The 22,160-nt window shown below is 38.1% G+C and overlaps 1 protein-coding gene and 1 long non-coding RNA gene across 3 annotated transcripts in view; one reads left to right on the top strand and one right to left on the bottom strand.

Moving 5' to 3' along the window:
- SLC39A12 (solute carrier family 39 member 12) overlaps window positions 1-22,160 on the bottom strand; it is a 90,586-nt gene that overhangs the window by 26,124 nt on the left and 42,302 nt on the right. Inside the window, exons 8-12 of one of the 2 annotated variants that reach the window (XM_054435559.1) lie at window positions 19,378-19,530; window positions 17,413-17,523; window positions 14,979-15,045; window positions 9,945-10,103; window positions 7,391-7,578 (exon numbers count right to left, since the gene is read on the bottom strand). In XM_054435559.1, the coding sequence (XP_054291534.1) occupies window positions 7,391-7,578; window positions 9,945-10,103; window positions 14,979-15,045; window positions 17,413-17,523; window positions 19,378-19,530 (678 nt within the window). The remainder of the gene's footprint in view (window positions 1-7,390; window positions 7,579-9,944; window positions 10,104-14,978; window positions 15,046-17,412; window positions 17,524-19,377; window positions 19,531-22,160) is intronic. The other variant, XM_054435558.1, reaches the window with a different exon arrangement.
- Window positions 205-8,959, top strand: LOC129006167 (uncharacterized). The gene is made up of 5 exons (XR_008491931.1): window positions 205-238; window positions 1,005-1,093; window positions 2,076-2,209; window positions 6,338-6,436; window positions 7,353-8,959. It is a non-coding gene; the product is annotated as an uncharacterized LOC129006167 (long non-coding RNA).

Raw genomic sequence — 22,160 nt, 5'->3', positions numbered from 1 at the left:
CTGCTTTGGAAGATCTGTGTGTATGTGTGTGTATGATTTGAGAAATTAGTTAGAAGAAAAGAGGAATGAGGAGTAGAAAAATACCAGCATTTCTGATTGGTCAATTTCTTTTAATTACAGAGAGAATTCAGCCTTCACCAAAGTTGGCTTAATTACTCATTTTCTCAGTAGAAAATTTCTAAGTGTAGGGTTTGACTGATTTTTACAGAAAGAGGATAGAAGTCTTTCAAAATTGTTGGTAAGAATGATTCACCGTTCTTGCTTTTGTTAAGAAATAATTGTGAATGTTAAATTACATTAATTTTGCTGCCTGAAATGAGTTTTGAATGCTTGCTATTTCTTTCTCAGCCAAAGGATATTTAAAATGATGCCAGTGGAACTCATTGATTTTAACTACAATATTTGTTGAAAACAAATACGTATATCAAGGTTACTTCATATGTCTTTTTCAAACAAAATCTCTTCCTGTGGGTGGATGTTTAACAGAGTTACACTTAGGTATTGCCAAACTTCAAAGAAAGGAAGACTTACTCATCCTTTGGATGGAGAAAGGATTCATTTACCAGACCCGACTTGGTGATTGTAGATCTTTGAATGAATTGCCCTGGAGTCTAGATTTCTCTGATAAAGACTCATTCAAACTCAATAAATCACAAGAAAAAGAAAGAAAAATGGGGAGGAGGGAATGGGATCAATATTCTAAAAGTCTAGGATTCTAGTTTAAATTTTATAGTTATATGATGAAGAACAGAAGAGAAGCCTGGCTAGAAAGGTGGATGTTTGTCACTCAGTTAATGTTTTTTTGTTTTTACCCAATTCATGTTCTTGAAGCTGCTACATTTACTGACCTACAGTAAGTGTAGAGAGGATGAACTATATTGATAATCCTATTTATTGGCCAGATTTAATACTTAGGTTTGATTTTTGCATTTTTGGATATGTTTTAAAGGTAGAGGATCTTAAATTCATATTCAAAATACCTTTTATCCTGCCTTTCACATAAGGAAAATTATCTGGAAATTGAAAGTGCTCCAGGCAAAGGTCTGGCTGTGATATTACTTCTGGTAGGCACTTCTCACAAGAGGGAAGATAAGTAAATTGCTCTGAGTGACTGCTTTTTATTCTTGAGGTGCCTGCTCCCCCCAATCCCCTGCCTGCAAAGTTATTGGATAAGTAAAATAAGGTTGAAGAAACATAAGGGATAGTCTTGGAGAGGAAATGAAGTTTTTAAAGAGCATCCAAAAAACGTGAGGGTGGGGGAAGAGATCTAGAACCTTATATGATGAGGGAGGTTGATGGGGGAAGAGGGTTTGAAATTGGATATTTCCCCTATTCCAATTCATTTGCCTTGGATACATCTGGAGGGGGCACCTGGGCTATGTTTTATTGTGTTTTGGCATGAATTGGACAGGTACTTCCTTCTCCATTAGCTCCCTCCCTAAGTTACAGCTCCTCCATCAGCTTGGGTTCTATTAATGTACTAAATTCCTGGGCAGTTGTCCAGTTCCCCCCATTGTAGGGACATCTCTAGTTACATCTACAGTGATAGCCCCTTGAGGTTTCTATAGTCTTGTTGCTATGGAAACACCATTTTGGCAGGATCTAAAAACCCTAGGAAAAATGCCTAAACGTTTGAAACTTTGTTTCAGATCCAAAATAAACCGTCCCTTGGCATAACCCATTTATGTTTTTTTAATTAATTAATTTATGCTTTAAATAACAAATTATATTAGTTAAAAATAAAGTCTGTTTTATCCAAACGCTGGAAAAAAACAATACTTTGAGGGCTTTTTTTTTTCAATTTGGGCAATTTTTATAAACTTTAGAGAAGCTCGATTTAAGAAATCCTCTAGATTTCCAATTCTGAGAATTTTCTTAGAAGGAATATTCAGCTCTCAGACAAAATGAGATGCTCTTACACGGCTGCAAGAAAGTAAAGAGAAAATTAAATGCAAAGTAAGAAGGAAGGAAATAATAGCGATTAGAAACAGTACAAAATTATAAAGCAATTGATAGATAAGTATTGCTATTTTTTTCACTTGGGGTATTTATGCTCCCTGTTCCTGTAAACTTAGGTACTGTCAGACCACAGATTCCTGTTCCTGGGGAGAATGCACCAGGGAATACAAGAAAGCAGTGGTCCACAACCTTTTTGCCACCAGGGACCGGTTTCATGGAAGACAGTTTTTTCATGGACCGAGGGTCGGAGGTGAAGGGGATAATTTCAGGATGATTCAAGCACATTACATTGGTTGTGTACTTTATTTCTATTATTATTACATTGTAATATATAATGAAATAATTATGCAACTCACCATAATATTGAATCAGTGGGGGGCCCTAAGCTTGTTTTCCTGCAACTAGTCGGCCCCATCTGGAGGTGATGGGAGATAGTGACCAATCATCAGGCATTAGATTCTCATAAGGAGTGTGCAATCCAGATCCCTTACATGCGCAGTTCACAATAAGGTTCACGCTCCTGTGAGAACCTAATGCCCCCGCTGATCTAACAGGAGGTGGAGCTCAGGTGAGCAATGCAGAGCGGCTGTAAGTACAGATGAAGCTTCGCTTGCTCACCTGCTGCTCACCTCCTACTGTGCGGCCTCGTTCCCAGCAGGACCAGGGGTTGAGAACTCCTGCAATAAAGTTTCCAGTCAACTTGAAACTATCACTACCACCTGCTCATTTGGGGCTCCCTATATTAGTGGATCAACCAACAGTGAAGAAAGTTACTATAATGGTAAGAGTAATTGTTAGTGATTATGTCAGAGGCATGTGAATAAGAGTAATCCATCTTGAATAGGAGCTGGGTAAAATGAGGCTGAGGCCAACTGGGCTGCATTCTCATACAGTTAAGGCATTCTACATCACAGGATGAGATAGGAGGTCAGCAAAAGATACAGCTCATAAAGACCTTGCTGACAAAACAGGTTGCAGTAAGGAAGCCAGCAAAATCCCACCAAAACCAAAAGGGCGATGAGACTGACCTCCGATCATCCTCCCTGCTACACTCCCACCAGCGCCATGACAGCTTACAAATGCCATGGCAATGTCAGGACATTACCCCAAATGGTCTAAAAAGGGGAGGCATGAATAATCCAACCCTTGTTTGAATATCACCAAGAAATAACCATGAAAATGGGCAACCAGCAGCAATGGGGCTGCTTTGTCTACGGAGTAGCCATTCTTTTATCCCTTTACTTGCTCAATAAACTTGCTTTTTCTTTGCACTGTGGACTCTCTCTGAATTCTTTCTTGCACAAGATCCAAGAACCCTCTCTTGGGGTCTGGATTAGGACTCCTTTCCTGTAACAGTTACCATGAGGAGTTAGGGGTGCTGCTGCATGGTGAGGAGAGAAGGAACACAGCTACAAATTCAGATTTCTTGGAGCATCTCTTGGTGCTTCTTGATGCCTGGTAACAATGGTCACCAGGCAACTAAAGGATACACAGCCTAACAAGGACAAAGCAGTGAACATTCAGACCCTTCATTGAAGACCTAAGTTGCCCCTCCCAGGGTTGGGTTGATGTAGATCAACCCAAGAGCTGCTTGGAGTTGAGGAGAATCAGGATTGGATGCTGGAGAGCAGAGATGAAGAATATCAACTATGGCCTCAGGGCCAGCAGGGTTTGGAGCTTCTTCCACTTATTATTTTGTATTAAGTCTTTGTAGTATTTTGGCTGGCTACCACCACGAAGGGACTTGGGGAGAGATGGGTGTTAAGAGGAAAAGAAGGCACTTGAGGAGTGGAAGGGGCCAATCGTTAATGGACATCACATGTGCTATTTCAGATGCACTCAGCCCCATCTCTGACCCCAGTCACTGCTGCAGAGACCCATTCCAAGGAGGTGTTGATTGGTTTTGCAGAGTCTTGCTTCCGGTCCACACTGCATTCCTCTTTCTCCTGCCCTGCGCTTCTCTGATGTGATGGCTTGAGCCCCTTTACGGGAATGCTCTTAGTACTCAAGTGTGTATAACCTGGAAGTGGAGATGGGGAGATAATGCTGGCAGGGCCAGTGTTGAACACAGGGACAAGAGCCTGTAGATAAAGCCTCTTCCTTTCCCAGGTAAACTATTCTGAGGCATATTTCTTGAGCCTCATCAGAAGGTCCTGTGTAATGGTGTTCCCATAGTCCTGGTCAACTTAATAAAAACACAGATGGTATTGACTTTTCTTCCTTCTCTGTTTCAGTTTGCCGGCCCTTCACTTCTGCTCCCTGGGATCACCTCCAAAATGACTTGCTTTCACCCTGTCCTTTGTCTTCCCAGCTGCTTTGAAGGAAACCCAGTCTAGGACACTGATCTTCATAACAGAGCATTAATTTCCTCCGGCCACCCAGAGCGGCATTCATTCTTAACTTCCTTTAGCCATGCTTCAGGGCAATTTGGAGTTAGTATACTTGAATAAGCCAATTCTACTTTGGAGAATTAAGTTTGGCACTTTTCCCCGGAGAGGACTTTCTTCTTTGCTGACCTCATTGCTAATGGCCTCATTTATGTCTCTAGTTCTTATTCTTTTGGGAGTTTGAAATAACACACCCAACTTCTTTAAAACAAACAAACAAAGATCTAGCTAGTCTTTTCACATTAACCTTATTCAGAAGGTACCTGGTCAATATCCAGGATTTAGCAATTAACTAGTATATTCTATCTAGTGTTCCCCTTTACCCTTTAGTTGCTGCATTTATTTTCTTTACTGTTTCAGAGTCTTTGCAACCTTGTTTTCTTCCCTTTCAATGACCCACTATTTTCTTTGGCATGGCCCCAGAGAACAGCAACAGTTAAACTTATTGCTATGTGAAAGAGCTGCATTTGTTTAGAAGTTGCTCAGAAGGCCGTGAGAGCAAGCGACCTGGATGATAGGAAGTAGCCCCGGGAAACTCACAAGTATTTTTTTTTTCCTGTCTTTCTGCCAGGATGCTGGTTTTTCCTCGGCTAATAGCCATTTGCAATAGGGTCAAGATTTATGCCAGCTGGAATCTCACAGGATATCAGTCACATTGCTTTCTTCTAAGCAATTGCTTACCCTTACAAGAAAAGGAGCAGGAACATTGAAAGGAAAATGACATATTTAGCTTAGGGTACCGCGTGACAAATGGCTCTTGATAACCTTCCCAGGTCAATTCTGGGAGAGTAGACAAAAGCAAAGAAAACAAATTGACTACAGACATCGACATTCATCCTACTTGAAGAGAGAACCAGTCTGTGTGAAAAACAGAGTAAATTTTGAAAGAATCCAGAAATTGCCCTGAACTGATCCATAAAGAGAAATTAGAAATCGAAAGTTGAAAATTAGGAAGCTCAAGAGTGAATCTGAGGACTGATGTGCTCCACACATTACCTTCAAGACTGTTTAAACAAAGTATAGCTCACTTCATTAAATGAGTGACAGTGGTTTCAAAGTCACAACAAAGCTGTAAATCCAGATTTCTCAAGTTGAAAGAATCGCAGGATTCCATAACATTGACCTCAGGTTGGGGGATAGGTTCAGAAAAAGGGGTAAAATTTGCTCCACTTTATTTTTTTAAGTTCCGGGGTACATATGCAGGTTTGTTAAATAGGTAAACGTGTGCCACGGTGGTTTGCTGCACCTATCAACCCATCACCTAGGTATCAATACCAGCATGCATTAGCTCTTTACCCTAATGCTCTCCCCACCCCTACCCTCTCTCGACAGGCCCCAGTGTGTGTTGTTCCCGTCCCTGTGTCCATGTGTTCTTATTGCTCAGCTCCCACTTATAAGTGAGAACATGCAGTGTTTGGTTTTCTGTTCCTGCATTAGTTTGCTGGGGATAATGGCTTCTAGCCTCATCTATGTCCCTGCAAAGGACACAGTCCCATTCCTTCTTACGGCTGCGTATTATTCCATGGTGCATATGTATCACATTTTCTTTATCCAGTCTATCATTGATGGGCACTTGCATTGATTCCATGTCTTTGCTATTGTGTATAGTGCTGCATGTATCTTTATAATAGAATGATTTATATTCCTTTGAATATATACACAGTAATAGGATTGCTGGGTCAAAATTTGCTCCACTTTCACTTTACTATCAAAATTAGAATGTTCTCAGAGCATCACAGATAATATATAAGAACATTTCTAAATATGGAAGGACATTTGGTGTTTACCTCATCTGCATGCATCTCATAAGAATTAAGAAAAACATCCAGAAACTCAGGAGCCTTAGAGTGGGGTTTAAAAATGGCAGGGTTTACTTTGAGAATCCCCTTATTAAGACTTAACTTCAACAACGCACTGCTTTTCTGGTTGTACTAGCACAGGTTTCTGCCTCCTATATTTTTTTCCTTTTGAAATATTTCTTTTACTTCCAGGACAATGGTTGGATTCTGCTTCATTAGTAGTCAATCTCAATGAATCTGTTCCACATATTACCTTCAAGATTAATTTACTTTTTCTTCTCCAGGACAGAGGTAATAACATATCTGACTTTTACTCAGCCTGATTTCAGCCTTAAGTACTTCTTTTGTTAATTTATTTTATTTTTATTTGCCATATTCCAACCCATGAGAAGGGATGATCAATATGATTTTACCTTAAGATGTTTTTAAAGTTGTAAACAAGCCCAATAGAGAGTGACCTTCAAAAAGACTTTTATCTTATGGAGACGAGAATTTAAGAAGCAAGACAATGTGAAATTTCCCAGGTTCAATTCCCTAATCAGGTATACAGGAAGAAAACTAATGACTGAGTTATCATTAGGGTCAGCAAGGACCTCTATAGGAAACATACATTGCAATTTTAGAGACCAAATACTGTAAAAATCTTTCTTTCTCATTTCATCAGCGCAATGGTCCTTTGGCCATTAAAACTTCAAAGATGTAGTCATTATTTTAAAAATACGTGTGGTTAATTACGTCAAACAGTGATTTAATTCAATGACAAATTCATTGAATTATTTTCTATTGTATAAATAAAATAGCTGGCTATTTAACAGAACTTCCGCATTGTATAAATAAAATAGCTGGCTGATTGACAGAACTTTTCATTTTTCAACTGGAAATACAGGCATCACATATAGATCCAAAGCTGGAATCGAATGAGCTGATGATTACTTTTTGAAGATTGCAAACATTTCATTCTTTCCATTAAATTCACTAAAAGAAAAAAGTCTTACATGCAACTGCTATCACACACCTGTCACTTTAACGCTACAGAAAATGTCAATATTTTCTGTACCTCAAATTACGTTCTTTCTGCCTAGAATGCACTTTCTTGGAGTACAAAGAATATTCCTTAATGGTTTATATTGTTTTATAAATTTTTCTCTTCTACTCATTTATCCTTCCATTTTTACTGTTTTTTTTTTTCTCTGTTTCACATTTTCAGTGTTTAGAAAAACCAAATAGAAAAGCCGCCAAGCTTACCATTTCAACCAAGGATAAATATAAGAACATCCCAGCAGTGACTGTGAAGATCCAGTCTTGAACACATGGATCAGCTGACACGGAAAGGCCAATGTATAATCCTATGAAGGCAGTTAGGGAGCTTATAAAATTCATCAGGATGGCAGTCTTCATAGAAAGTCCAGAGCTTAAGAGCACAGCAAAGTCTCCTGAAGTTTAAGAAGAAAGGAAAATGTAATTATCATTTAATGGAAGATGCCTTTGCTAAAGTAACGCACTATTAGCTATTTCGAATGTCAGCACTGGAACCAATTTTATAGGTAGAGTTGAGTGATCAGTAAATAAAATGCTTTCCTATATTTCTCTAGAATTCATAGCCCATTCATCGTACTATTAAGAAGTTGCATTTCAAGAGTTCCATACCTTTGGTTGCTCCTAAAGATTGTATCTACAGAGAGGTCTGTGACATATTCTTGAGTTCTTGATATCCTGTGACATTTCCAACTTAGATAAATGCAAAATAGTCACTCACTGTCCCAGGGTTTCTAAATCTTTGGGCCTGGAAATTTGCCACGTGAAATCATGACACTATACGGGCTTTTATTATTTACTTATGCAGAAACTGCCGTGGGGAGAGAAAACTACTTAATATGAGATTCTTACAGCATTGCAAAAGTTGGTCAGGAAACAAATTTTTCCGTTTAGAAAATGATTATAGGAAAATGATCTCATTCTCTCCATGCCTTCCCTCCAAGAGAAGATTGACCTGTTAGTAAATCTGAGAACATCTACTTGTTAGTTTGGGGGATTGAGACTAAAATTCAGTAGACAGCTTGGGGACCCAGTTTTCTAGTTCCATTGCATAATTGTTCCCATGAACGGGGCTTGAAACATCTCTGCTGGCCTGTTGCAGACTGTCACACTGCCCTGTGGTTTTGGGTTGAGGACTGGGGGCTACATCACTGTTATAGTAGCAAAACTCAGGACCATAGATAGCGGATGGCTTCCAGACCAGGTGCATTTTAATGAGCCCAGGAAGGACCTTGGATAAACTGCTCCAAGAAGGATAGGTCAATAATAAGTCAGTGTCAGGACTTTGAGCAATGCACTCCAAGCACAAGAGAGCAAGAGTTTCCTAGGGGCAATGTAGGTGCGAAAGTGGAAGCAGAGAGACTGTGAAGAGCCCTTGCCCTTGGGAGCCTATGCCAGACCAGCCTCTACTATTTCTGGGTCTGTTTCAGAAATGTCTGTTCTAACCCATCTTGCGTCCTGGGAGGCAAAGAACAGGGCTATATTGTTCTAACTTATTTGTGGGATCTAAAAATCAAAACAATTGAATTCATGGAGTTAGAGAATAGAAGAAGGTTACCAGAGGCTGGGAAGGGTAGTGGGGTGGTAGGGAAAGGTGGAGGTGAGGTAAAGATAGTTAATCACTACAAAAAAAAATAGAAAGAATGAATAAGACCTAGTATTTGATAGCACAACAGGGTGACTACAGTCATAATAATTTAATTTGTACATTTAAAAATAACTAAAAGAGTATAATTGGATAGTTTGTAACACAAATGATAAATGCTTGAGGGGATGGATACCCAATTTTGCATGATATGATTCTTACGCATTACATACCTGTATCAAAACATCTCATGTACTCCATTAATACATGAGATGTTTACATACATAGTTGTATGTATATACAACAACTATGTATCCACAAAAATTAAAAGAAAAAAAGTTACAGGGCAACTAAGATTATCCAGAAAAAGAGATTTATGAGCATCTGCCACCACACACCTGTCATTTCAATGCTAGGCTTGGCTTTAAACATTTTGTATGAGTCAGGTTGATGAAACCATGGTTTGGTCTTTTGTTTTTGCTTTTGTTTTTTGAAACGGAGTGTCACGCTATTGCCCAGGTTGGAGTGCAATGGCACAATCTCAGTTCACTGCAACCTCCACCTCCTGGGTTCAAGCAATTCTCCCACCTCAGCCTCTCAAGTAGCTGGGGTTACAGGCCTGGGCCACCATACCTGGCTAAGTTTTTGTTTTTAGTAGAGACGGAGTTTTACCCTGTTGTCAGACTGGTCTTGAACTCCTGTCCTCAGGTGATCCACCTGCCTTGGCCTCCCAAAGTGCTGGGATTACAGGTGTGAGCCACTGCACCCAGCTGGTTTTAATTTAAATGTTATTTTATCTTACTGGCCCATTTGCTGAAGTGATGGATAAAGTTCCCCTCCCAATATTTTTCTCACATTTAATATGCAGATTTTAAAGTCCCTGTCAAAATTCTTTAAAATATTTCTCTGAATGACTCTCTCCCATATGGAATTCTCTGGAATCCAAATACAGTCATTTCTGGCCCGGGGAAACATCAAAAAGGAGTTTAACTGGGTTTTATTCCAAGGTACAGGAGTTATTTTTCTAGTCCTCCTCTTCTTATGGTTTAAATAAATTATAAAAGGAAAGTATTCATCTTTAAATCATAGGCTAGAAAAAGAATCCTAGTAAACCACAGCTGGAAAGATGTTATTTCTTTCTCAACAGGCCAGAAACAGTAATTCCATTGCTGAACTTACCCATTTCATGTGGGATTTCATGACACAAGATAGCAATCGTGGTGGTCACTCCTGACTCGGATGACGATGAGAAGGCTGCTCCTATGGCTAGGCCATCTGCAAAATTATGCAGGCTGTCCCCAACCAGAATCATGACTGCTAACAAACTAACGGCTTTACCTAAGGAACCAAATAAACACAGAAGAAGCATTAACAGAGCACTACAAATTTCACCAAATGCTTCAAAACCAACCAAGCTTCCCACCTACACTTGACATTCTTATATTCCATCTGATTAAATAACATCACTTTGTTTCAGCAAAAGTCAAGATTAGAGATTCAAGTGTGATAACCAACACACTTAAACGTATGGTCACTGTTTTGCTAACTGGTCTAATGAGATAAGTTACATGCTGGCATTCATTATTTTAACACCTTATGCAGTTATGCCAAAACAAGAAAGTAAAACCCATGTTATAGCCTCCCCAAATACCAGTGATGACCTTCCCGTCTGTCTTTTGTAATGCATTTAAAAATAATTTAAGAAACTTGCTATAGACTAAATGTTTGTGTCTCTCCAAAATTCATACATTTCTACTTATTCCCCTAGTGTGGTAGTATTAGGAGGTAGGGCCTTTGGGATGGAATTAATACCCTTATAAAAGATGCCAAGGAGTTCCCTTGCCCCTTCTGCCACTTCCTGCTGTAGGAAGGCGCCATCTACAACCAGAAAGTTGGCTCTTGTCTTGCACCTTCATCTTGGACTTCTAGGCTCCAGGACCATGAGAAAGAAATTTTTCTTGATAAGCCATCCAGTCTATGGTAGTTTGTTGTAGCAGACCGAGTGGGCCAAGACAAACTTCCCAGTGGAATGTCATTAAAATGGAGTGTATTTCCCAAAGCTGTTTATTTGAGTCAGACTGTTCTGTGTCAATCTAGAGCAGTGTGCTTTCTGTCACTGTGTGATTGTTTTGTTTCCCTTTCTGGTGAGTGCTAATGACTTCCCTGAAGCGCCCCATTCACTCTCCACTGTGACTTCAATAGAACCACGACCAACGTTTCTGGCCCCAAAGTTAGCTTTGGAATAATTACTCAAAGTTTTCGTCTTTCTGCAAGATAACTTTCAGCACTAGGCCAGTTAGATGTTGAACAAAATAAAGAGAAGCTTCTGTCTTCATGGAATTCTATTGCATAATATATATTATCTGGTCAGGAGAGAGCCAATGAAATAATTTTGATCATAATTGGGTTCAGCTTTCTAATGGACAGAATTTCTGTTCTGAAAATTCTAAATTGTATGTTAGCATAACTCAATTATAGAGTTGAACAGCTCACAGACATGAAAAGCATTTTGAGCATAGTACTTATTTTGGTAGTAATCTGCCTAGGTAGACCATTTGCTAAGAATAGTCATTAATCAATTGTCACAGTCTAAACTTTCATTAATTATTCAGTTGCGTATATATTGTGTGACAGGTGTGAGTAGCAGTTACTGTTACTGTTACTGTTAGAACTGAATGCATAATGCTTCTCTTTTTTTTTGTTTGTTTTTTTGTTTTTAGTTGGAGTCCTGCCCTGTTGCCCAGGCTGGAGTGCAGTGGCGTGATCTTGGCTCACTGCAACCTCCACCTCCCTGGTTCAAACAATTCTGTCTCAGCCTCCCGAGTTGCTGGGACTACAGGCACATGCCACCACGCCCACCTAGTTTTTTGTATTTTTAGTAGAGACGGGGTTTCACCATATGGTCAGGCTGGTCTCGAACTCCTGACCTCTGGTAATCCACCCTCCTTGACCTCCCAAAGTGCTGGGATTACAGGCATGAGCCACTGCACCTGTCCTAAATGCATAATTCTAATAATTGTGTTAAATAAAAATAGAAAGAGGATAATTCCTGGTTTCTAACTGTTACATGGCCTAAGATTACAAGGGAGATCGCATTATAATGTGGTTTGCCATCTTATTTGGGGAATATGATTTGATTCATATCATATCGCACACTGTGAGATAAATAACTTCAGTAAATAGCAGATATAACCCAAATTACCATCTAGGAGATAGCTCCATTTACTGTGTTTCAAAGATGGCCTGTGTATTTTACTTCTAAAAATCATGGGTATTTAGAAATATCACTGTAGGATGAACTTACATCCTTCTTGTGGTTCACTAACTTATTTTAGTCCTTGCTAAAAAGGGAAAGATTTCAGGCAACAGCCATAAGAACAAAGAATAAATACTGAATCATTGAATTCAGCGAGTTCTTATTGACATTGCCCGGAAACTCTCAGAATCCAATAATGCTACTAGATCATTTAACTGCTCCTGCCAATTTTCAGAGATAAAGCTCTTCTTTGTGAAAGGAAATTTAAGAAAACTTAAAGTGATACATTTGACAACACTGTAACATGCCAATAAACTTGTAATTTCCACATGCAAACATGTAGCGTTGATATTAATAGCATATATTCCAAAGGAGGATTTTTAGCCAATATTACACTCTGCTAGAAACCAGTGTGGCCTATATTTGCTATTATTTTGTTATCTCTGATCATGGGTTTCTAAATGTCAGATCGTGGATAGGTAACAAGCCACAGGCAAATATAAACATTTGCATGTAAGCCATAAAGAACACACTGTGTATATTTCTTAAAATAATTTAAACACTATTTAGCGGGAGGCTGAGGCAGGATAATCACTTAAACCCAGGAGGCGGAGGTTGCAGTGAACCAAGATCGTCCCACTGTATTCCAGCCTGGGCAACAGAGCGAGTTTCCATCTGAAAAAAAAAATTATTTAGTGGAAGATAAGACCAGTATTCACTGGTAATTTAATGCACTCATTACAGAATTACCTATAATATTTTACCTCTATTCATGTACTTGGCAGTCATATGGAGTTCCATGTTTCTGAACTATCAGAGGTTTTCCATGGTAAAACATGGGGGCTGGAAGTGGTATCATTGTGCTTTTTTAAAATTTAAATCAGACTGTGGACTGAATTTTTGCATCTTGTCTTTTGAAACACAAGTTGAGTTCCATGGATGAGGTAATACAAAACAAGTCATCAAATATTTGAAGCTTAATTCAATATGTCCCTGGCAAAGGGGCCATTGAGTAATGCAAGCTTGGCATGCAGAATGAATTCACTATTCATTCTGCATGCCAAGCTTGACAGGAAGTAAGCAGGTAGGTAGGAGGCCTACAAAATGTTTGAAGAAGACCATCCTTACTCCGTAATCTAGCATCCTCTTTCAGCTCCTGATTTGACTGAGCATATCCTTCTTTCAAGACCACAACCAAAGAGAAAAAAAGTCTACTGCAGACCTACTATGTGCCCAGCATTCTAAAATTACTCTTGGAACTAAAAGTTTAGAAAGAAAAATATTACTAGCAATGTTCTAAAAGCATAAATGGACAAAATATGTAATCACATATTTTGAATCAAATACATAAATTACATGAGTTAATGTATCTAAAACATTTAGAACAGTAGTTGTTATAATGGTGTTTGTTCTTAGTAGTATTTCTATCCCTGACTACATCCCAAGCTAAGAATAAAGATCATGCTTATTTTATTCTGCATTGATAAAGACCATGCTTATTTTATTCTTCACTGCACAAAACATGCCTGAAACAGGGCATGTCTTCAAACATTTCTTGAATGAATAAAACAATGTGAAAGAATGCATTGATGCATGCATGACTGAATGATCACAAAAAAATTGTTGGTGCATTAGCATTTTTCTTTTTCTTTTTTTCTTTTTTTTTTTTTTTTGAGACAGAGTCTCGCTCTGTTTCACAGACTAGAGTGCTGGAGTGCAGTGGCGCGATCTAGGCTCACTGCAAGCTCTGCCTCCCAGATTCACTCCATTCTCCTGCCTCAGTCTCCCGAGTAGCTGGGACCACAGGCGCCCGCCACTACGCCCGGCTAATTTTTTTGTATTTTTTAGTAGAGACAGGGTTTCTCTGTGTTAACCAAGATGGCTCCATCTCCTGACCTCGTGATCTGCCCACCTTGGCCTCCCAAAGTGCTGGGATCACAGGCGTGAGCCACCGCGCCCGCCGGTGCATTAGCATTTCTTTAGTTCCCCAGTGCTAGAGCTGACTAGCTATATAATCCTGAGCCGTGATTTAACCTAACAACTATTGTCTTCATTTGTATAATTCAGATAATATTTATTCTTACTTAAGTTGTAGAATTGAATGAGATCACATCAACTGGGTAGCCCTGTGCCTAGCATACAAGAAGTGTTCAATACATGTTAGCTATTTTTACTATTTGCTATGTTATTATGGCAGAATGGGAATAACTAATCATGATGCATAACGTTAAAACCTTAAGAAGTTTGTGTCACAACAGGGTAAAATAAGTGAGAAAAATAGGGTAAAACTTCAAGAGCAACAGATGAAAACCACAACAGACAAAAAAAACCCAAAAAACTTTCAAGAATTATTCAGAAACATAAGCACAGGTTAATAAAGTTCTATCCAAAATTGGTAAATTAAATGCAGAAGAAGAAAAAATCATAGAAAAAAAATCAACCTTTGTTAATTAAAAATTAAATGAACAAATGAGTTCTAGAATAAGATGTGAATAAATGAGATGACTGATTTGAACTCTACCATCTCAATGACAGTATGATAAATAAAACACATTTGTGATGAATTTTCAGTTGACTGTGCTAGAAGATGAAAAACCAATGATATATCCATACTTTACAGTGAAATAAAAGCCTCAATCATCACACAAATATGTTTAGAAATGAGCTATGATAAACACACATGTGTTTCCATTAACTGAAGTTTCCCCTAAAGGGAATTAGTTTAAATCAACTAAGAAAAACTTCATTTTTAAAGGAAGGAGTAAAATTGATATGAATATGTAGTAAATTTGAGAGCTGGATAGGAATTAGTTTTTATTACAAATTCTATTGTAAAGTTTTTCATAATAAACTACATACCCAATATGATATCTATATGGTTTTGACATTTTATTTTAAAACAGACATAACTGTTTTCTATGGCACTTTCCACATGTAAAGTTTAGCTTGGTACTCACATTTTCTGTTGGAGGCTGTCATACTGCCTATAGGCATTTCAGCTGCCTGTGAATCTTCTGGGCTTTTCTATTTTAAATTAAAAAATAACTGATGAAAGATAAGTAATGGCCATCATTTTGTTGGAAAATGAAACATCTGGAGAGTTATGTTGGTTTTTAAAGACATTTTAGTACTCTAGATGTATAGTAGAACCTCTAGGTTTCATAGACACACACAATGTAGAGCTGAAAGTCTGTGGGCAAAGCAAGCCTTTTGCACTCTTCATATTTAGATGAAAATAGCACTCTCAGGTAGGTCAGAATCTTCCATAGAGAGCTGAAGGCTACTGAGACAGTCTGTAATTCAGACTCGTAAATTATGTAAGCCTTTATGAAATTCAAAAGCTATCAAAAAAAAATTATTCTTGGCCTAACTCAGCACTTCTCCTGTATGGTGGATTGTCGATTTAAGATCCATCCTCTAACCTGTGAGCAGTCGATGTATTTTGGATGGAAAAGACACCCATGCAAACTCAACACCTCATTTCATTCACTGCAGCATAATATTCTGTGTTAACTGCTTTGTCAGTCAGTAAAAGAATCTTGCCCATTAAGAAAGTAGATCCACTGACTTATAAAAGACAACAATAATAGATTCAAACTTTTTTTAATCCTTTTATATGACAGAGAAGTGAGATTTTGAAATTGACTTTATGAGGTAAGATTACATGATTTTATTTCAGAGACTGACTCATAGTCCAATTTCTGAAAATATATTTTCCCTCTTGACACCTCTGATTTCAATTCTCTAAAAAACTTTTTATCTGCATATTAAATATGTCCTTTTAAAAGCATATGCATAGAAGTCTATCACCCAAAGTTGTACAAATTTTGACACAAATGTAATGAGATGAATTCATTTTGTATGTGTGTAAAAGAGAGAAAGTAAATTTTACATATTAGTAAAGTTCGCATATTAGAATAATAGCAGCTATTCAAAAGATAATGATAGGCTGTTTTTGGAGAAGGATGGCTGAGAAGTAAGGTAGAGCCTGTAGGATACAGACAGCAGGAAGTAGACCTCTTACTTGAAATTGGGAGGATATAGAAACAAAAAACAATGTGATCCCTTTATATTATATCAAAAACCTAATTATCATCACAATGCTTTATAGTTCTGTGAAAATACCAGAATTCAGATATTTATTCTAGAATGTTTTGTCTTGTTTTTCAAAAAAAGCTATTTATTGTCACATTATGTAAAGTAATTTAGAGCCAAACATTCAGGACTTCTTATTGATTGGGAAAAAAACGGACGTTCTTCTTTATCCTCGAGTTTCTTGAAAAAAACAAGAAATTAAACTCATCAAACACTCCTAAAAGTTTATACAATTTCTATTATGCTTTAGGTCAAACTTGCAGCTTAAATAACAAGAGGAATTACGTGTATATTAGTGAGCTGGAGTGTTCAAATAGCTCAAAACTCACTAAAGTACCTTCAGAGATTTGGTTATATGCATCCTGGGGCTCTGGACACTTCAAAGAGAAGGAATAATGTCAGTATTAAAGTGATTTTTAAAACTAATCCCACCTGAAGTTATCTTCTTTCAAACCACATTTAGAACATCCAAGCAATAAATACAATTAAGGCTCTTAAAATCATATTTTAAAGGAAATTTCTGGTTCCTATCTCTGAGTTAGCACGAGATCTGAAATCTACTCCCAAACATCTATTTTGCTATGTCAATCTCTCAGGAATAGCCTCCTCATTTCTACTGAGGAACCAGTCCTTACACTGTAAACCCTTTACCCTAAGGCCACGGTTCCAGGAGGCAGGGATTCTAACAATTATATATTACTTTCGTATTTTTCCCATTCCTATACTTCTTAATTTAAGAATTTGAATGGGAATATTGTTTTGAACATGATTGGACATTGTGCTTTGAGAATTAATATAGAAGATTTTGTTGTGGAAAATTTAGTAGAATGAAGGCACTTACTATGAAACATCTCATTGGGCAGAATCAGTTATCTCCTGTATTACGAAACCAACAACCCAGTCCTAGGTGCACTAAGTAATCCCTTGCTCCACATCTGTTTTCATCCACCTAGTCATGGCTATGGATTACTCAGAATGCAAAACCAAAGATCAACTGGTTTATGAAAACTTGTAAACACAAGGATTAAGGACGTGTCTATGATGTCATTCTGACCCATACATGTTTGAAAGTGATGCAGACAGGAATGATTTGAATCTGTGGAGGGTGCTTGTTGCTCTTCACTACAGCTTTCAGGGGCTTGGCAGAGTTTTCTAAACAGCATTTATCATAGTTAAGAACAGGCAAATCAGGAGTATGGAATCTGTTTATCTACCCTACTGATTTTCATTTGTTCATTGAGGAATAAAGGAGAGAAGGTAATCAGATCAGTAGAATGCTTCAGATGAGGAACCTACCAACTGGATAGTTGAAGCAGATTTGCCTCTGCCTGCCTGGTCACTTAATTCAGAGCTGAGTGCAAGATGGTGGGAATGTCCCACGTGCCCATTAACCAATGACAGGCCCTGCTGGATGAGGATGGTTTAAAATTAGTGTTGAAGCCAGAAGAACACAGGTGCAGTCTTTGTCAATGCCATGGTTCCATTCCATTGCCTATTGGCCAAAATGGTAGTTGCCACAAAAGAGAACTAGGATGCTTTAAGAATGGAATGCAACTTCAAAAATGTCTAGTGATGATTGAATGAGGCTTGAATAGTGGTAGTTTTTAGACTGTCTTTTGATTTACTAAAAAAAAAAAATTATATTTACACAAAATTAAATTCTGAATTCTTTCTCATGGAGATACCACAACGATAATAATCAAAACTGTATCGTAACCTGTGACTACTAAAATAATGTCTCTGGAAACGTATTCATCTATTAAAGCATTTGCAGTTCCTAAAACATATGCATTCCTTTTATTTTAGGCAATATTACAAATCTTGGAATTCAGTTAAGACTCATTTTAAGTTCCCTGACAAGCCCATAAACAATCTGAATAAACTCTACATTTTTGGATGTTCAGAATTTCTTTCACTCATTACCATACTGGATTTCTAACTACTGAATTATTGGTATATTGGCTTTCTAATTTAGTTTTCCCAACCCAGAAATGTTAATCCATTGGGTATAAGTGGGGATTTGTTATTTATTTAATGCTTCTTGGGATTAGAACTTCTTTTATGAAGGGTAAGTTCCTAAACTTTTAGGGTAAGTACTGTAATAGAAGTTGGCATTCCTAATTTCCAAATTACCATAGCATTCTAGTTTAAGCCCCAGGCCAAAGAAAAGTCCTGCTTTATTAGAAAACTTTTATAAAAGTTGACTCGTAGTCTAGTTGAATTCATGACCTCTATTTATTACTGAAAAGTTTTCAAATATATAGAAAGCTGAAAGAATTGTATTGTAATGTAAATACTGACCTATCCACTTCCTGGATAAATAGATAAATCTATTTTATCATGTATCTATCCATCTATCATCCCTCTATCCATCCATAAATTCATTTTATTTGTTGATTCATAAAACAGAATTTTGAACAAATTTAGGAATGAAAAACAATAAGTGCTATTTATTTTTTATTTTTTATTTTTTTTTGATATGGAGTCTCACTCTGTCGCCCAGGCTGGAGTGCAGTGGCGCGATCTCGGCTCACTGCAACCTCCACCTCCTGGGTTCAAGCGATTCTCCTGCCTCAGGCTCCCAAGTACCCGGGATTACAGGCACATGGCACCATGCCTGGCTAATTTTTGTATTTTTAGTACAGACAGCGTTTTGCTATGTTGGCCAGGCTGGTCTCAAACTCCTGACCTCAGGTGATCTGCCTGCCTTGGCCTTCCAAAGTGCTGAAATTACAGGTGTGAGCCATAGCTCCCGGCCGATATTTGTAGACATTTATCAGCTACTGGCATAATAAAAGAAATTACTAAAGCTGAAAAAAAGATTTGACGCAAATTTCAAAATTCCTAAGATGCTTGTTTTTGTAATTTTAAATGCCTTTAAGATAGAAAATGACATACGATTTTATGAATTTTCAAAGCTTTTGTTTGCTTATTTGTTTAGGTTAAGAAAGACATCCAAAATGCTGATTAGTAGCTAGAATGTTGGGCCCCTTCATTCCCCAGACATAAAATAGTCCCCAGTTCCTAAACCAACCATGAAGGTTAAACAAAAGGTCGTAACAAGTACATTAACTGCCCAGGAATAGATGTTTTAAAAAATTAATAATCTATTAGAAGGAGCTGTGTATCCTTGAAATCAGCATTCCATTAGACATCCCCTACACAGGCAACTTCATTACTTTTGAACAAGTACTTGTGAAGGAACAGATGAATGTATTATAAGACTTTAAAGCACAAGACAAATAAAGCTTAAAAATATACCTTGTCATTTGGTGACACAAGAAGAATAAAACATTTTTCTATCAAGAAAAATCCATGGATGCCTCCAATTAATCCCAACAGTTTCCAAATATGACCTTTGCTTTCATGGAAATGCCCAAATTCTGGGGCTTCCTGCTTATGTAAACCAAGAACCTTCAGGAAAAAAAAAAAAAAAAAAAGGCAGAGAGAAAGAAGGAGATAAGTCTTGATGACTTAACTATTAAATAGTAGGCCCAGTGTTGAATATATTTAATTTTCATTCTGGGAAATGGCATGACAACTATTAATACAATCACTAAAAGTCCAGTTTGCTTTTGGGTATATGAATGCTTCCACTGTACGCTTTAATCAGGGTCAAATAAATTGTGTACAATAGAAAACAAAAGAGAGCTTTGAATAGCTTGTGCTAATGAACAGAATGAGGCCTAAGCTTTATTTCTGCAAGTGCCCTAGATTTTCATACAAACTCAGTCCTTCGGCCAAATTGTTTTTCAGGAGTCCAATCTGCATCTGTTTGTACAACAATGCTTCATAAAATATTAATAAATTTTATATTTCATCTGGGGTTTATTCTCATGCCCTATAGCAATCAAAGTAAACTTTTATTAAATATCAGATAAGAAAGAAATCCACCTTGAAGAACTTGTTCCATTGGGAGCATACTGTATGACTGACAATATTGTCAGGTCTCTGGGACACAAAAGGATACGAGAAATGTGTCGGGAATTTTTCTGTAATTGACTCATCCCATTGGTTGAGTCATTCCATTGGTCAAACTCATGATTTCTTGTGAGCCAGTAGATCATTCTATACCATATCCCTTCTCTCAGAGAAGGCAATTTATGAAGTAGCTCATAAATGGTTTCCAGATTTAGAATGTTACTATTAAATTTTAAAAAGGAAAAAGAAACCATATGTGTATAGATTATATGTATATACATTCATACATATATGTGTATAGGCATTTATGTGTACCTACATATATGTATGTGTGTATATGTGAGTATGCATATGTATCTACATATATACATTGTATGTGTAAATATCACTAAAAACCAATATATGTTAGTCAACTTTTTCTCTTGCTAAGGGCATTAAAGGATACCCACCTAATACTTCTAATGACCATTATTGCACAAAATAGAGAACATTTGTAATATCATAAAACAAAACAGAAGAAAAACCCCAGATCTCAAAATAAAATGTAGATCTTTCAGTTGAACAAATTTAGCTGACTAAAAAAGGCAATCATATGAGTAACATTTTTCTCACTTCTGTGCAAACGTTTGAAAACTTGCCACAGATCACTGATTCTTCTAGCACACCACCACACTTGTTCTGCATCTTTCTTCCTCTTTCCAACAACTTTTGTCCTCGTCTCTCTTTTTTTTTTTCATGAGACAGAGTCTCGCTCTGTTGCCCAGGGCAGTGGCATGATCTCGGCTCACTGCAACCTCTGCCTCCTGGGTTCAAGTGATTCTCCTGCCTCAGCCTCCTGAGTAGCTGGCGTTACAGGTGCCCACCACCACGCCTGGCTAATTTTTGTATTTTTAGTAGAGACGGGGTTTCACCATGTTGGCCAGGCTGGTCTCGAACTCCTGACCTCAGGTGATCCGCCTGCCTTGCCCTCCCAAAGTGCTGGGATTACAGGCATGAACCACTGCACCCGGCTCTCATCTCTTTTCTTAAGCAAAAAAGACTGTCTACAAAATTTCGTGAAACCCAGCTAATCTCTGAAGTTCTCCTCTGTAACATGTTGCACCCATCCTCAAGTCCACCTTTGCTGTGGGCTCCCTCATTGGGGGAGACTCAGGCTGACCTGAGAGCTTTTTCTGCTTCTCAGGCTCCTGGGCAGTAAACAATTCTGCCACCACTGCTTTGACCTAGAAAAAAGGCCTCGGCCACAGCCTCTACTCAATCATAAGCCCTGAAATATTTCCAGGATATTAGATTATGAGGGCAATTAAAACTCATAATAGTTTTATTTTTCCAATGCTCCCTTTGCAATTTTCAGAACATTGAATAACAATTGAGCCTCTAAGCAACAAGAGTGACCCTGCAGGAAATTGCCAGAGGCTTGTGGAAAATTTTAACCAGCTCAGGCTTTGCTGGAATGGGGATCATTGGTCCACCATCATTATCCCTGGTAAGAGATTTCAGAGGGAAGAGAAAACCTCATCTGTAGATGACCTCAACTCAAGTTTTACTCCTTTCCTTTCTGAAAAAGAGCCTCAGCACGCGTCAGTAGGAGGCAGCCTCCTGGTGCTCACCTGCTTCTTAAGAGAAATCTAGACACTGTTAGTCAGGCAAGAAGGAAAATTCCACTGTGATGGCTGAAATAAAGAGACATGAAAGATAAGACTATCACAGAGGTGGGCAGGGTCAAGGGTATAAACAAAGGATAATGAGGCACCCAGAGACTGGCAATCGCAGGAAAGCATTGCCAACCTTAGGGGTGAAAGGGAAAAGGGAGGAAGGCCAGTGAGCCGTGGAGCTGTGGGGAAGCTGTCCACTGGAGACGTAGCCCACAGCAAATCAGCCACTTCTAGAGCGATACCGGAGCCAGGAGGGAGCTGAGCACAAATGCCACTGCCCCTCTCTCCTCCTCCTCTGAGTTTTCCATTGTGCCCCTTATTGGCTGACCCCAAACAAAAATCCAACCTGCAAGGTAGCTGAGGAGATGCAGCCTTCTGGGCAGAATAGAAAGAAGGACTAGTGAATTAGGCCATTTTTGCGTTGCTATAAAGAAATATCTGAGGCTGGATAATCTATAAAGAAAAGAG

The sequence above is a fragment of the Pongo pygmaeus genome, chromosome 8, assembly GCF_028885625.2.
Source record: "Pongo pygmaeus isolate AG05252 chromosome 8, NHGRI_mPonPyg2-v2.0_pri, whole genome shotgun sequence".
In the NCBI taxonomy this organism is placed as follows: domain Eukaryota; kingdom Metazoa; phylum Chordata; class Mammalia; order Primates; family Hominidae; genus Pongo; species Pongo pygmaeus.
Note: the sequence above shows the minus strand (reverse complement) of the source record. Positions and strands in the feature narration are given on the sequence as shown.